General features: G+C 39.4%; 1 protein-coding gene across 1 annotated transcript in view; it reads right to left on the bottom strand.

Annotated features, from left to right (window-relative positions):
* Window positions 1-14117, bottom strand: part of NUP98 (nucleoporin 98 and 96 precursor) — a 115235-nt gene that overhangs the window by 93172 nt on the left and 7946 nt on the right. The window contains exons 2-4 of the mRNA XM_039252054.1: window positions 5772-5875; window positions 716-817; window positions 429-605 (exon numbers count right to left, since the gene is read on the bottom strand). Of these exons, the coding sequence (XP_039107985.1) occupies window positions 429-605; window positions 716-817; window positions 5772-5847 (355 nt within the window). The 5' untranslated portion in view covers window positions 5848-5875. The remainder of the gene's footprint in view (window positions 1-428; window positions 606-715; window positions 818-5771; window positions 5876-14117) is intronic.

Here is a 14117-nt window from a genome sequence, read left to right on the forward strand (position 1 = left end):
TACCCAGTATTTGTCATTTATAACAAATTTGTCTCTTATAACAAATGTGAAACAGAGGCAAGGAGGTGCCTCTGCAGCACAGTGTGGCTGACTACATGTATAACTCCTTGAAATTCTCCTAACACCTATGACATTACTCTGACCCGGCTTTTCATACAATCTCTGGTCATTCTGTATCAGGAGACTCTTCCTCTGCATATCCCTTAAATAATAGTGCTTCTCAGATTTCCACTCTTGGGGGATGTACCCACCTCCCTCATTTCCAGCCTATTAAACTTTACAATACATTTTGAAGATTTCCTCTCCCCATGTTTTTGCCATTTGGTGGAGAAAGGAGGTAAATGAATACAGGCAAAAGAAGAAGAAAGGGTATATTCAATAAGCAAATCATATTGTTAGATGCAAAAGTCCAATGATGTCCTACTTACTTCCAAAGCCAGTTGGTTTATTTTGTGCAAAGGCATTGTTTTGGGATGAGAAGAGACTGGTCCCTGTACTTGCAGTTCCAAACAAGCTATTTGATGTTCCTGTTGATGTGCCAAACCCAAAGCCAGTGCTTGTAGAAGTAGCTGGCTGACTAAATGAGTTAGTACCAAATAATCCTCCTGGAGAGATCGAGAGGGGGAAAAACAGTTAAATAGATGAATTGGAACCACTATATGAAGTCCTGTATCAGCTACAAATAAACCAACTGTATTCTAAGTAAAACCCCTACCTGGTTTGGTCTGTGAATTTCCAAAGAGGCCTCCAGTATTGTTGCTAGAACCAAATGCAGATGTTCCAAAAGCCCCTCCACTAGTAGTACCAAAACCAGTATCTGAAAAAGCAAAATCCAGGGTCAAAACAAAATCTTAATTGGGTTACCCAATGAAAAAGGATTTTAATATTTCTTAACATTCTGCATTTGAATAGAATCACTGGTCTTCTCTGAAAATGATTTTTTCAAAAGTCCATCATACCACAAATTACAGACTTAAAATTAAGCCACAGATATTGTATTCATTGCCCCAGGTTAAAAAAAAAAAAAGTGGGGGGCACCTGGGTGGCTCAGTTGGTTAAGCATCTAACTTCGGCTACGGTCATGATCTCGTGGTTCGTGGGTTCGAGCCCCACATGGGGCTCTGTGCTGACAGCTCAGCGCCTGGAGCTCTTTCAGATTCTGTGTCTCCCTCTCTCTCTCCCCCCCTCCCCCACTCATGCTCTGTTTCTCTCTGTCTCAATAATAAATAAAAAACATAAAAACATTTTTTAACTGTTTTTTTTTTTTAATGTTTTATTTACTTCTAGGAGAGAGAGAGAGAGAGACAGCGCGAGCAGGGGAGGGTCAGAGAGAGAGGGAGTCACAGACTGAAACAGGCTCCAGGCTCTGAGCTGGCAGTCAGCACAGAGCCCGATGCGGGGCTAGAACCCACGAACCGCGAGATCATGACCTAAGCGAAAGTCGGACACCTAACCGACTAAGCCACCCAGGCGCCCCAAAACATTTTTTTAAAAAGTGAAAGAGGCGTGACTTTTGAATAAAGTTATTTATAGATGTTGATGGTTAAAAAAAAAAAAAAGAGTGCTAAATAATACCAAAAGGACTGCAAAGGTGCAAAGGTAACTAGTGATTAGGAGATAGAAATGAAAGTAAAATCGTAAGAATTAAGGTGTTCAACTCTTTCCAGTGACCATATGTTCTACAGTCACTGAGACAGATGGTCCTTATTTAGGAGAGCACTTCACAATGACCTGGGAAGGGTTTTCAAAATAGACATGTTCATGTTCCAACCTGGGATTCTAATTCCATAGTTCTAGGACAGAAAATATGTTCTTTAAACAAAAAAACAACAAACAACAACAAAAAAAAAACAGGCGCCTGGGTGGCTCAGTTAGTTAAGCGTCCAACTTGACTTCAGCTCAGGTCATGATCTCATGGTCTGTGGGTTCCAGCCCTTCCAGGCAGCCTGGAGCCTGCTTCAGAGTCTGTGTCTCCCTCTCTCTGTCCCTCCTCTGCTGCTCATGCTCTGTCTCTCTCTCTCAAAAATAAATAAACATTAAAAAAAAAATTTTTTTTAAACAAAAAGTGAACAAAAATAACCCTCCAAAAGTGACTCTGATGGGCACTCTTCATTAGAAACCAAGGACCTGGGGCAGCTGGGTGGCTCAGTCAACTAGGTGTCCAACTTCAGCTCAGGTAATGATCTTGTGGGTCGTGAATTCAAGCCCCGTGTCAGGTTCTGTGCTGACTGCTCAGAACCTGGAGCCTGTTTCAGATTCTGTGTCTCCCTTTCTCTCTGCCCCTCCCTTGCTTGCTCTCTGTCTCTCTCACAAAACTGAATAAACATTAAAATTTTTTTATTAATAAAAATAAAATAAAATAAAATAAAAATCAAGGACCTAAGGGTGCCTGGGTGGCTCATTCAGTTATGTGTCACGCTTTGGAGCAGGTCATGATCTCACAGTTGGTGAGTTTCAGCCCCACATAAGGCTCTATACTGATGGTGTGGAGCCTGCTTGGGATTTTCTCTTTCTCTCTGTCTCTCTCTGACCCTTCCACACTCTCTCAAAATAAATAGATACACTTAAAAGAGGTGAACAAACAAAAGCCAAGGACCTAGATGTACAGGGTATTTTAAGAAGAGGTCAGAAGAGAGTTGAAAAAGTTTTCCTCTATTGTTACAATCTTCTCCAGTTAAGAGAAAACTTCTGGGGATTTGCATTAAAACATTCTGTTCAAATGCTTATCTCTCCTTAAAAAGAGAAAAGATAAAAACAAGACAGGGTGGGGTGGGGTATGTGTGTGTGACCTGTGTCACTTAGTTGGTTGGTTGAGTGTCCAACTCTTGATTTCAGCTCAGGTTATGATCCCAGGGTCATGAGACTGAGCCCTGCTTAAGATTCTCTCCCTCAACCTCTGCCCCTCTTCCCCATTCATGCATGTTCTCTCTCTTTAAAATAAAAGTAAATAGGGGCGCCTGGGTGGCTCAGTCAGTTAAGCGTCCGACTTCAGCTCAGGTCACGATCTCACCATTCCTGAGTTCGAGCCCCATGTCAGGCTCTGTGCTGACAGCTCAGAGCCTGGAGCCTCTTTCAGATTCTGTGTCTCCCTCTCTGACTCTGCCCCTCCCCTGCTTGTGTTCTGTCTGTCTCTCTCCTGAAAATGAATAAACATTAAAAAATATATATTTAAAATAAAAATAAATAAAATACAATAAAATAAAAAACAAACAAGACTAGTAAAATGCTGACCTGCTGAAGCTAGGAAATAAGTACATGAGAGTTCATTACACCATTCCTTCTACTTGTATAAGTATAAAATTTTTAATTAAAAGTTCAAAAGAGAGTGAGTGTTGTTACACGCAACTAGTGTCATGTACAATACTAAGTGGAAGGGGAAGTGGATCTTAGGAGGGCTGCTGGGGATTAGGGGCTTTGATATCTTAACAGTTTTGCCTCTGAATATTATTCACAGAGCAAATCTCAGAGCAGTTATTTAATAACTACATTTTTTACTAAATATAAATAGATTATTTCCTGGTCTGAAAATCTTTAACACACTTAACTTTTTGCTACAAGAACCAATTAATAAAATATTTCAAGTATGGGGTACCTAGCTAGCTCTTCAGTATAGCATGTGACTCTTAGTCTCAAGGTCATGAGTTCAAGCCCCATGTTGGGTCTGGAGCCTACATTTCAAGTACCTTCTTTTTTTTATTTTAATGTTTATTTATTTGTGTGTGTGTGTGTGTGTGTGTGTGTGTGTGTGAGAGAGAGAGAGAGACAGAGACAGAGAGAGAGAGAGACAGAGAGAGAAACCATGCTCGAGAAGAGGGGGGGGCAGAGAGAGGGAGGGACAGAATCTGAAGTAGGCTCCAGGCTCTGAGCTGTCACCACAGAGCGAGACACAAGGCTGGAACCCATGAACCATGAGATCATGACCTGAACCCAAGTCGGACACTAAGCTGACTGAGGGACCCAGGCATCCCACAAGTACCTCTACTAATGTTCAAAGAAACACAGAAACTTGAAACTTATTTCTATTTTCTTAAAAAATTTTAACAAGATCTTATCATACAGTCATGAAAACAAAAAACTTTTAAGTGTATTTATTTTGAGAGAAGGAGAGTGGACAGGGGAGGGGCAGAGAAAGTAGAAGAAAAAATCCCAGGCAGGCTCCACACTGTCAGCGCGGAGCCTGACGCGGGGCTCACAAACTGTAGATCACGACCTTACTGGAAACCAAGAGTTGGACGCTCAACCAACTGAGCCACCCAGATGCTCGTCAGTCATTTTTTAAAAACAGAATTAGTGATGGTGGGCATCTTTAATTCTGATTTCTTTTTTAAAATATTTGTTTATTTCTGAGACAGATTGTGTGGAGAAGGGGCAGAGAGAGGGAGACAGAAGATCCAAAGCAGGCTCTGTCCTGACAGCAGAAAACTCAATGTGGGGCTTGAACCCACAAACTATGAGATCATGATCTGAGCTGAAGTTGGACACTGAACTGACTGAGCCACCCAGGTATCCCCATCTGGTCATTTTTCAAAAAAAATTTGTTATAAAGACCAAAGTATGAATAAAATTCCTATCTAAAGCTATCAGAATGGATTTGTTTTTAAAAATGTATGTAATCAAGTATAATTAACACACAATGTTACCTTAGTTTTGGAGTTTCATTCCTTTCAGACTCTGTATTTAAGAGTCTGTTGTTTTGTCCCTTTTATCGTTGTTCATTTGTCTTTTTTGTTTCTTAAATTCCACATATGAGGGGCGCCTGGGTGGCTCAGTCGGTTAAGCATCCAACTTTGGCTCAGGTCATGATCTTACGGTTCGTGGGTTCAAGCCCCATGTCGGGCTCTGTGCTGACAGCTCAGACCCTGGAGCCTGTCTTCAGATTCTGTGTCTCCCTCTCTCTCTGACCCTCCCCTGCCCATGCTCTCTCTAGCTCTCTCTCAAAAATACATAAAACATTAAAAAAAAATTTTTTTTAATTCGACATATGAGTGAAATCATATATTTGTCTCTCCCTGACTTATTTCACTTAGCATTATACCTTCTAGGTCCATCCGTGTTGTTGCAAATGGCAAGATCTTATTCTTTTTTATGACTACACTGATCTTAGCCAAAAGGCTAAGTGATCTTTTTTTGACTAATATTCCATTGTATATATACACCACATCTTCTTTATCCACTCATTTATCTACAGATACTGGGTTGTTTCCGTATCTTTGCTATTGTAAATAATGCTACAATAAACATAGGGTTATATATATCTTTTCAAATTGGTATTTTGGTTTTCTTTGGGTGAAGACCCTGTAATGGAATTACTGAATCTTAAGGTAATTTTACTTGTAATTTTTCAGGAACTTGCCTACTATTTTCCACAATGTCTGCACATTTCACATTACCAACCACAGTGTACAAGGGTTCCTTTTTCTCCACGTCTACACCAACATTTGTTATATCTTATGTTTTTTATTTCAGCCATCAGAATGGATTTGTTCTTAATAACAATAGCTTAATATTTTCCCTTTCTTTTGTTCTTTTGTAAAACTTACTCTGGAGGAGCCTGGGTGGCTCAGTCGGTTAAGCATCCGATTTTGGTTCAGGTCATGATCTCGCAGTTTGTGGGTTCGAGCCCCACATCAGGCTCTGTGCTGACAGCTAGCTCAGAGTCTGGAGCCTGCTTCAGATTCTGTATCCCCCTCTCTCTCTGACCCTCTCCTGCTCACGCTGTCTCCCTCTCTCTCTCTCTCAGAAATAAATAAAACATTCAAAAAAAAACTTACTCTGCCCAAATGTTGAAGTTGTGCCAAAGCCACCAGTGCCACCCCCAAAGGGTGTTCCAAATGACTTATTAAACATCTTCAAAGTGAGTCTTTGCTTCAGATAGCTGAAAGAAGAAAAACATATTACTTTTTAAAGACCACAGAATACAATTAATTCTTTAAAAAATATGTCATTTACATGTTTAGGCCCATTCATACTATAGCATAGTGTTCAATCTCATTCAATATCCTAAAACTCTATAATGATAAAAGATCTTCTAAAATTGAGCTGAATTACCAGTACCATAATGTGAGATTAAACTTCAGATCCCACCAATAATCAATCATCCCTTTAAAACCAGGTTTTTAAAAAAATTTTTTAAGCTCTCTTTTAAAGAAGAATTCAGGCCCACTATGCCAGATTTAGGAGGTTACACACAATACCTGTTAAAAATTACAATGAAATTCTGCTATCACAATCACCTGAGAAGTAACAACTTTTATCAGGGCTTATTTTCTACAGTTTGCATTGTAAAAAAGGCTTTTTGCCCTATTATTATTTTTATTTTTGGCATATAAAATGCTGCACTATTAAATGTTCTTTAAACTATGAATACACCTCTTCCGGTCTCCAAATCCCAGTCTGGTGCCCTGACATTCTCTTGGAGTCTTAGTTCTTAAGACCATTCTTTATGGTCCCCCACTTTTCCATCTTTGGAAACATTACAGAAAATCTTTGGTGAAAAATGATTCCCCTCTACTATCTAAACTATGTACTTAATGAATTGGACCAAAGTGTTTCAACAAGTACAGAAGTTTGTTTTTTCTCCCCTAGATAGATATGAATAAAAAAACAAGTTAAAGGTATAGTTTATTCAAAAGTAAACTCTGTCCCCCTCATAAATTTTCCTTAAACTTAAGATATCTGCTACCATTTATCTATCAGCAGACAAGAAAATACTGAATAAACTATGTACTTTAAATATAAAAACTCAGAAAATAGCCAAATGTGCTTATCTGGATTTTGTGACACAATGACTTTTCTATTATATACATAAGATGGAACAGTTTTTTCTCCTAGTAAAATCATTCCTCATTCATATAATAAAATTAAATACAACATCTGGAAGTACTCCCCAGTGTTTCAGTGTCCCTTTAGTACTTCCAGCTATTCCAACAACCGAAACATTCTGTGCAACACTGGAAAAGATGAAGCTGTCCCTAAATACCTAATGGTTTTACAGAAATCAACATTTGTCCCCTAAACTCTCCTAGAAAAAAAAATTCTAACACTTAGTTCTTTATCCCACATCCAGGGGTTTCATAACTCTGATTAAACAAAGCTCAGTGAACCAGTGGTTCAAGAGAGCCACATCAGAATTAGCTGACAAGCTTTTCAAAATAAAACCCCCCATGCCCCATTCTAGAAGTGAGGACCAAAAAGTCCAGGGTTGGAATGCAGACATTTGTATTTTGAAAGGCTCAAGTGACTCTAACCCATTCTCGTGGAATTAGAGGTTATATTTCATATAATCATCATTTCTCATTCAATAATGAGATCTGCTTGAAGTTTCCTGCCTTCTCAATTTTTTTTTTTTTTTTAATTTTTAATGTTTTATTTATTTCTAGGAGAGAGAGAGAATGAGCAGGGGAGGGTCAGAGAGAGAGGGAGTCACAGACTGAAACAGGCTCCAGGCTCTGAGCCGGCAGTCAGCACAGAGCCCGACGCGGGGCTCGAACCCACAAACCACGAGGTCATGACCCAAGCGAAAGCCGGACGCTTAACCGACTAAGCCACCCAGGCGCCCCTCCTGCCTTCTCAATTTAACAGGTGTCACAAAGTGACAGACTGGGCCTTTAGCCTATTAACTGGTGCCTCTCCTTTCCAGGAAAAATATTCTTGGAAGCTTAGCCAAAGTCTAGACCTCTATGGGTCTATCTATACATTTGTTTTTCAACAGTTCATTCAGAATTAACAGTTGTGCTAGGGGTTAGCATTTCATTGCTAGAGGTTAGCATTTCATTCTGGACCATTTCATTTTGATTGTAATCTCTCTCATACTGAGCCCTTGGGTCAGAGCCCCTATATACCCACTTTATCTATTGAATAAATTTTTGACCCATCATCAGCACAGCAAAAACAGTGAGCTGTAATAAAGTTGTTACAATAATTTTGCCATCTATTATCTTATTCACCCCCACAACCAGAAATCTGTTGTTCATGTAAATCTGACATCTTCCATACAGCAGACATGGCAGGGTTCAAAAGCCAACTAAGTTTTCCTCTGTGACATTCATCCTTATATTGAAGATTTTAATGTTAATTTGGGTTTCAGTAGCGCTGGATTCTACAGACCAAATCCACAGCTCGGTGACAATCAAAATGTGTTTTTAATAATCTTACCATAACAAAAACCTAGCCTCACACATATATTTCACAAAGGGATTTTAAGTAGTAATAAAATGCCCTGGGAAACACCTCACAGTTTATAGGCTCTTATATATTATCTCAACAATCTTAATACGATAGTATTATGCATCACTGCCTGTACTTTAAGGATGGAAAAAACAGGATCAAGTGTTAACCAAATTTCCCAAAGTCAAAAAAGTAGTAAGTGGAAAGGCCCCAGTTTAACCTATCTCTTGACTCCCCACGGACACCCTCAATTCTAGGAGAGAACAAACCAAGCAACAAAAAATAACATGTTCAGTGTTAAGGAAATTCATCTGTTCCAGACTCAAGAATGAGGGACAATGCTAGGACCAAAATCCAATTTAGAGTCCTAGAATAAAAGCTTCTCAACTCAAGCTCAGCCCATCTTTTTGGCTCTGGCCACAATGAGCTTGGCTTAATCTCAAACATGATCATACTGGGATTTAAGTGTTTTTTGTTTTTGTAATTATCACCATGGAAACAAACCAAGATTTTGCAAATGGACTCATGATTTTCATTATTACTGGTAGAAATTGAAAAATGGTTCATGCATTTAACTTGAGCAATTTGTTTGCCCCTCAAACAAATCATTTTCCCATCTGTAATGAAATGTCAGTGACTCAATGAAAGATGCCCCCTTCTCTAAGCTTACTCCCTTCCAAACAACCTAACTCATTCTTTAAAACCTAGCTTACATGTCATCTCTTCTATAAGCCTTTCCTAACTCTCTCTAACAATCAGTCATTCCACAGCACGTAATGGTTTGTTTACAAGTATCCATGTTGACTCTGACTCTTTATAGTGGACACTGTTATAATACCAACTACACAGATCTCCCTTTAGGACTGAAGGATTTGTTGTCCCAGCTGCTGAGAAGTACTACCGAAAGATAACCCTCAGCTATCAGTCCTCTTCAGAACTGCCTCCACTGAAGAACTGCCTTACCCAATGTCATATCCTCTTCCTAGGATAGCGCATCAGCAAAATCAGACCCCATCACTTCAACTTAGGGTAACTTTAAAGGCTGTTCCCAGCTTCACATTCTCCACAGGACTGGCTGAGTCCTTCCCTTAAGATCATATCACAACTCAATTTCTCCCTCACCCCATTCCTCTTCTCTCCCAACGTGCTGATCCTAAAAGCACTCTCTAATACAACTCGTGCAGGACTACCTCCAGTTCAGAGTCTGCTGCCCAGGGAGTTCACCTTCTGAAGTCTCTAACTCTCCCCAGTGCACAATAAACTTCTCGAGGATATGGACAGTATCATTTGTTTACTATCCTGGAACCTAACAAAGGGTCTGAAACATACACAATTGACCTTTAAATAATGTAGATGTTGTAACTTTTGACTCTCCCAAAAGTTAAGCGCTTAATAACCCACTGTTGACTGGAAGTCTTACCAGTAACAGTTGCTTAACAAATATTTTGTATGTTATATGTATCATGGACTGTATTCTTTTTTTAAAAATGTTTATTTGAGAGAGAAAGAGAGAGAGAGAGAGAAAGTGACCGCATGCGCATGCACACACAGAGGAGGGGCAGGGAAAGAGAGAATCCCAAGCAGGCTCCATGCTGCCAACGCAGAGCCTGACACGGGGCTCGATCTCATGAACCATGAGGCCATGACCCGAGCCAAAGTCAGGAGTTGGATACTTAACCGATAAGCCACCCAGGTGCCCATACATATTGCATTCTTACAGTAAAGTGAACTAGAGGAAAGAAAATGTTAAAGTCATAAGGAAGAGAAAATACATTTACAGTACTCTCTCATGTTTACTGAAACAATTCCACATGTAAGTGGGCATGGGCAGTTCAAACCCTTGTTGTTCAAGGGTAAACTGTACTCATTTTCTAAATTAATGACAATCACCACTTAAGTGTTTTTTATGTTGTGTTTTGTTTCTGAGAGAGAACGCAAGAGAGGGAGGGGCAGCAAGACAGAGACAGAGGATCCAAAGCAGATTCTGCACTGACAGACTGACAGTAGTGACCTTGAAGCAGAGCTTGAACTCATGAACCACGAGATCATGACCTGAGCTAAAGTCGGACTCTCAACCCACTGGGCCACCAAGGCGCCCCTAGTGTTTTTTAAACAAAGGCTGAATTGATCAAGGTCCTTTAGAAGTAACTTCTAACTTAAAATCATGTTTCATGAATTCTCACAACAAAAGCAAGCCACGGAAAGGAAGATTCTTGGTAGAATCTGTCATTTAATTAAGAGGTTGCAAAAAGGAGGCAATCACAAAAGACTGGATACAACCAAAAAAAACCAGTTTTTTGTTTGGCCTGTTATAACTACAGTATATTTCACGTATATATAAGTATGCATGTATGTGGAAATGTTTGTGTATGTGTACATATTATCTCAAACTAGCTGGTAACATTTAAAATAGGGCTATGGCAGAAATACAGATTTTGGGCCCCTCATAAAAAACAATGATTAAGCAAACCAGAAATGTAATCATCTAACAATAGCCTGGAATTTTAGTAGCAAATGTCCCCTTTGTCAAGAGCCATGTAATCTCTAATCTACATTGTGCCACAATACCCATCCAGCATCATTCTTTTCCATCAGCTGCCTGACCTCAACAGATTTTGAGTTCGTAACTTCTGATATAACCTGAGAAAGGACCCACACATTTAAAACTGGAAGATCAGAAAAGTGCCAAGAAGCACGACATGTCATCAAAATTAGGTTGGAATCTGAGCAGGAAATGTGAGGAAAATTTTGTGGGTATTTAGAATCTGAACTGAACCTTAGGGAAATAGAAAGAGAGGAAAAGAGCCCCAGATATATTAGGTACACAGGTAAGAATGGGTAGTTGTGTGCCTATCATATCTGGCCTTATATTTTAACATCAAAGGCCAGCTTCCCTCAATGATAAGCATATAATAAATGTACTTATCAGTTCATTAGGTAGTGATGTAATTAAACTTAAATTATCCAACTAAAGGAGTAAACCAGAGCACTCTGCTACATATGTACCCAGAATATGGTATATCAAGAATAGAACACCACCAGAATATCTGGACAAAGTTACCCTATGAGGTTATTTCAAGGAAAAAGTGTTTAATGAAAAAAGAAAATTGCAGATATATATACCTGGCAGATTACGTAAAATAGAAAAAACAATACACTTATTAATGGATATATATATCTCCATTATATATATACACACATATATATATATCTCCATTATATATATATATACACATATATGTATCTCCATTATATATACATACACATATATATATATGTATATATAGTAAAAGTAAAGACAGAGACTAGAAAAAATACATTAAAGTGGTTGCCTCTAGAGAAAGGAAGGTAAATGAGACATGAGGCAGATAATTCAGAGGACCCAAATGTTTTCATCTTATTTCTTCTATTAAAGCTACAGTAGGGGCGCCTGGGTGGCTTAGTCAGTTAAGCGTCCGACTTTCGCTTAGGTCATGATCTCGCGGTTCGTGGGTTCGAGCAACACGTCGGGCTCTGTGCTGACTGCCAGCTCAGAGCCTGGAGCCTATTTCAGAGCCTGTGTCTCCCTCTCTCTCTTACCCTCCCCTGCTCACGCTGTCTCTCTCTCTCTCTCTCTCTCCTAGAAATAAAAATGTTTTAAAAAAATAATAAATAAATAAAGCTACAATAAAAGATCTAGAGGATGCAGACAGATATCTGTATTAACTCTCTTTTTCCATTAGAAAAAAAAAAAAAGGGGGCACCTGGGTGGCTCACTGGTTAAGTATCTGATTCCTGATTTCAGCTCATGTCATGATCCCAGGGTCATGGGATTAAGTCCTGTGTCAGGCTCTGAACTGAGCATGGGGCCTCCCTAGAAGTTTCTCTTTCTCTCTCCCTCTACCCCGCTCCCCTACTTGTACCCACTCAAAAAACAAACAAATAAATAATGAATTACCTCACATAAACCCAAGAATCCAGAGGTAGGTATTTTTATCCCTATTTTACAGTGGTGAAATTGAGGGACAAGAAGTAACTTGCCAAGGATCACAAAGCTATTTTTGACTCCACAAAGCTACTTTTTTAAAGTTTATTTTGAGAGAGAAAGAGCATGCAAACAAGGTGGGAGAGGAAGGAAGGGAGGGAGGGAGGGAGGGAGGGAGGGAGGGGGAGAGGGAGGGGGAGGAGGGAGGGGGGAGGGAGAGGGAGAGAGAGAGAGAGAGAGACACACACACACACAAGCAGGCTCTGTGCTGCTATTGCAGAGGCTGATGCAGGGCTCGATCTCACAAACTGTGAGATCATGATCTGAGCGGAAACCAAGTGCCAGACGATTAATCCACGAAGCCACCCAGGAGCCCCTCCACAAAGCTACTTCTGACTATTAGCTGTGCATACAGAGCCTAGAGCTCCTAGACAATGAACACTGACAACTAAAGGGAAAAATCACTTTGCAGTCACTAAATAAGGAAGCTATAAACCCCAAATTTGGCAATTTTGGTCCAGCACTATCAGGAGGAAGAGATACTTATCTGGCAAATGTGAGATTTCTGGTCATCAGAAAGGTAATCGCTCTTATGGACTGACAATTTATATGACCTAGATGAACTTTCCTCCAAAGATTAACTACTTTACAGATGGATTTAGCTATACTCATTAAAGGTTTATTTTTTTGGATAAGACATACTTGGAAAGAAAAAATTAAAATCTAATGGTGCTACACAGAAAAAGACAATGCCCTTAAAATTACTTTATTCTCTGTGTCCCATCTTTTAATTAATAATTCGGACTGTCAGAAGAAAGAAGCTTTACTAACAGACACCAGTGTCCAATATTCCCCCACTGTCCAAAATAAAGCTTAATAACCTGACACACCTCCAACTTTAAGCTTTGTGAACGCTGGACATGACAAAATTCAGTTTTCTTTCAGAAAAGTGGTAGGCCCTAAAACGTGGTAACAACCCAGCAATTGCCAACTTTAAGTGCTATCTGAATGACTAAGCAAGCTCGCTGCTCTCTGACAACAGAAAGTTACACAACTGGGAAGTAATTTTTCCTTTCCCCTTCACTGAGTTCCTTTGTACCAAACTCAGTAAAGAGCAAAAACAATAATTGTTAGATGAATAACCAGTACTTCTCAGTTTATAAAGTACTTTTTCATTTATCCTCGCCTCTAATCTTCACAAAAATCCAGAGTTAAACTGAATGGAAAAAATGGCTTTTGGCCTTCAATGGGAAAGGAAGGATGGAGAGTTAGGTAGAAATCCAGGAAGTTGGCTTAGTCTTAATCACCTAATATCACATCCCAGCAAAACCATCTGTTATCTTCTTGTTTTACTACATCCCTCCTACGATCAATCCCAGATCAAACCATTGCCTTTATTAGAACATTCATTTTTCTCCCTAAAAACCATGTCCCTTTTTTTCCTAAAAACTGCTGTTCAGAGGTGCCTGGCTGGCTCACTCAGTAGAACATGTGACTCTTGATCTCGAGGTTGTAAGTTCAAGCCCAAGGGTGTGTGCAGCAATTACTTTAAAAAAAAACCTTAAAATTAAAATAACAATTGCTGTTCAAGCCTCACCTACCTCACACTGTCCCAGATTAGACCCTTTAGGCTCTTATCAGTATGAAAATACATCCCCTCCCTGCCCCCTTTCCAAACCCGATTACATATTACAAACTAATGCCTCCCAGCTGCTTTTAGTTGTGCAATGTATTTGTTGTCATACCTGCCACTTGAGCATATGAGTTGTCTGCCGCTCTAAAAAGCATCTGGATTTTGCTCAATTTCTTCCATTAGGCTGTAAATTAATTAAAAATAATCTATATTATCTAATACAACTCCTTTCTTCACAGTGCTGAGCACCATTTTTCATCCTCTTAACAGAATGTTCATTTTACAAACAGAAGTAATTAAAGAGCACATTAGCTTTGGAGTGAGACAAATCTGTATTTAAAACTCTCCACCACT

This window comes from Hyaena hyaena, unplaced genomic scaffold (assembly GCF_003009895.1).
Source record: "Hyaena hyaena isolate Hyena2069 unplaced genomic scaffold, ASM300989v1 scaffold_406, whole genome shotgun sequence".
In the NCBI taxonomy this organism is placed as follows: domain Eukaryota; kingdom Metazoa; phylum Chordata; class Mammalia; order Carnivora; family Hyaenidae; genus Hyaena; species Hyaena hyaena.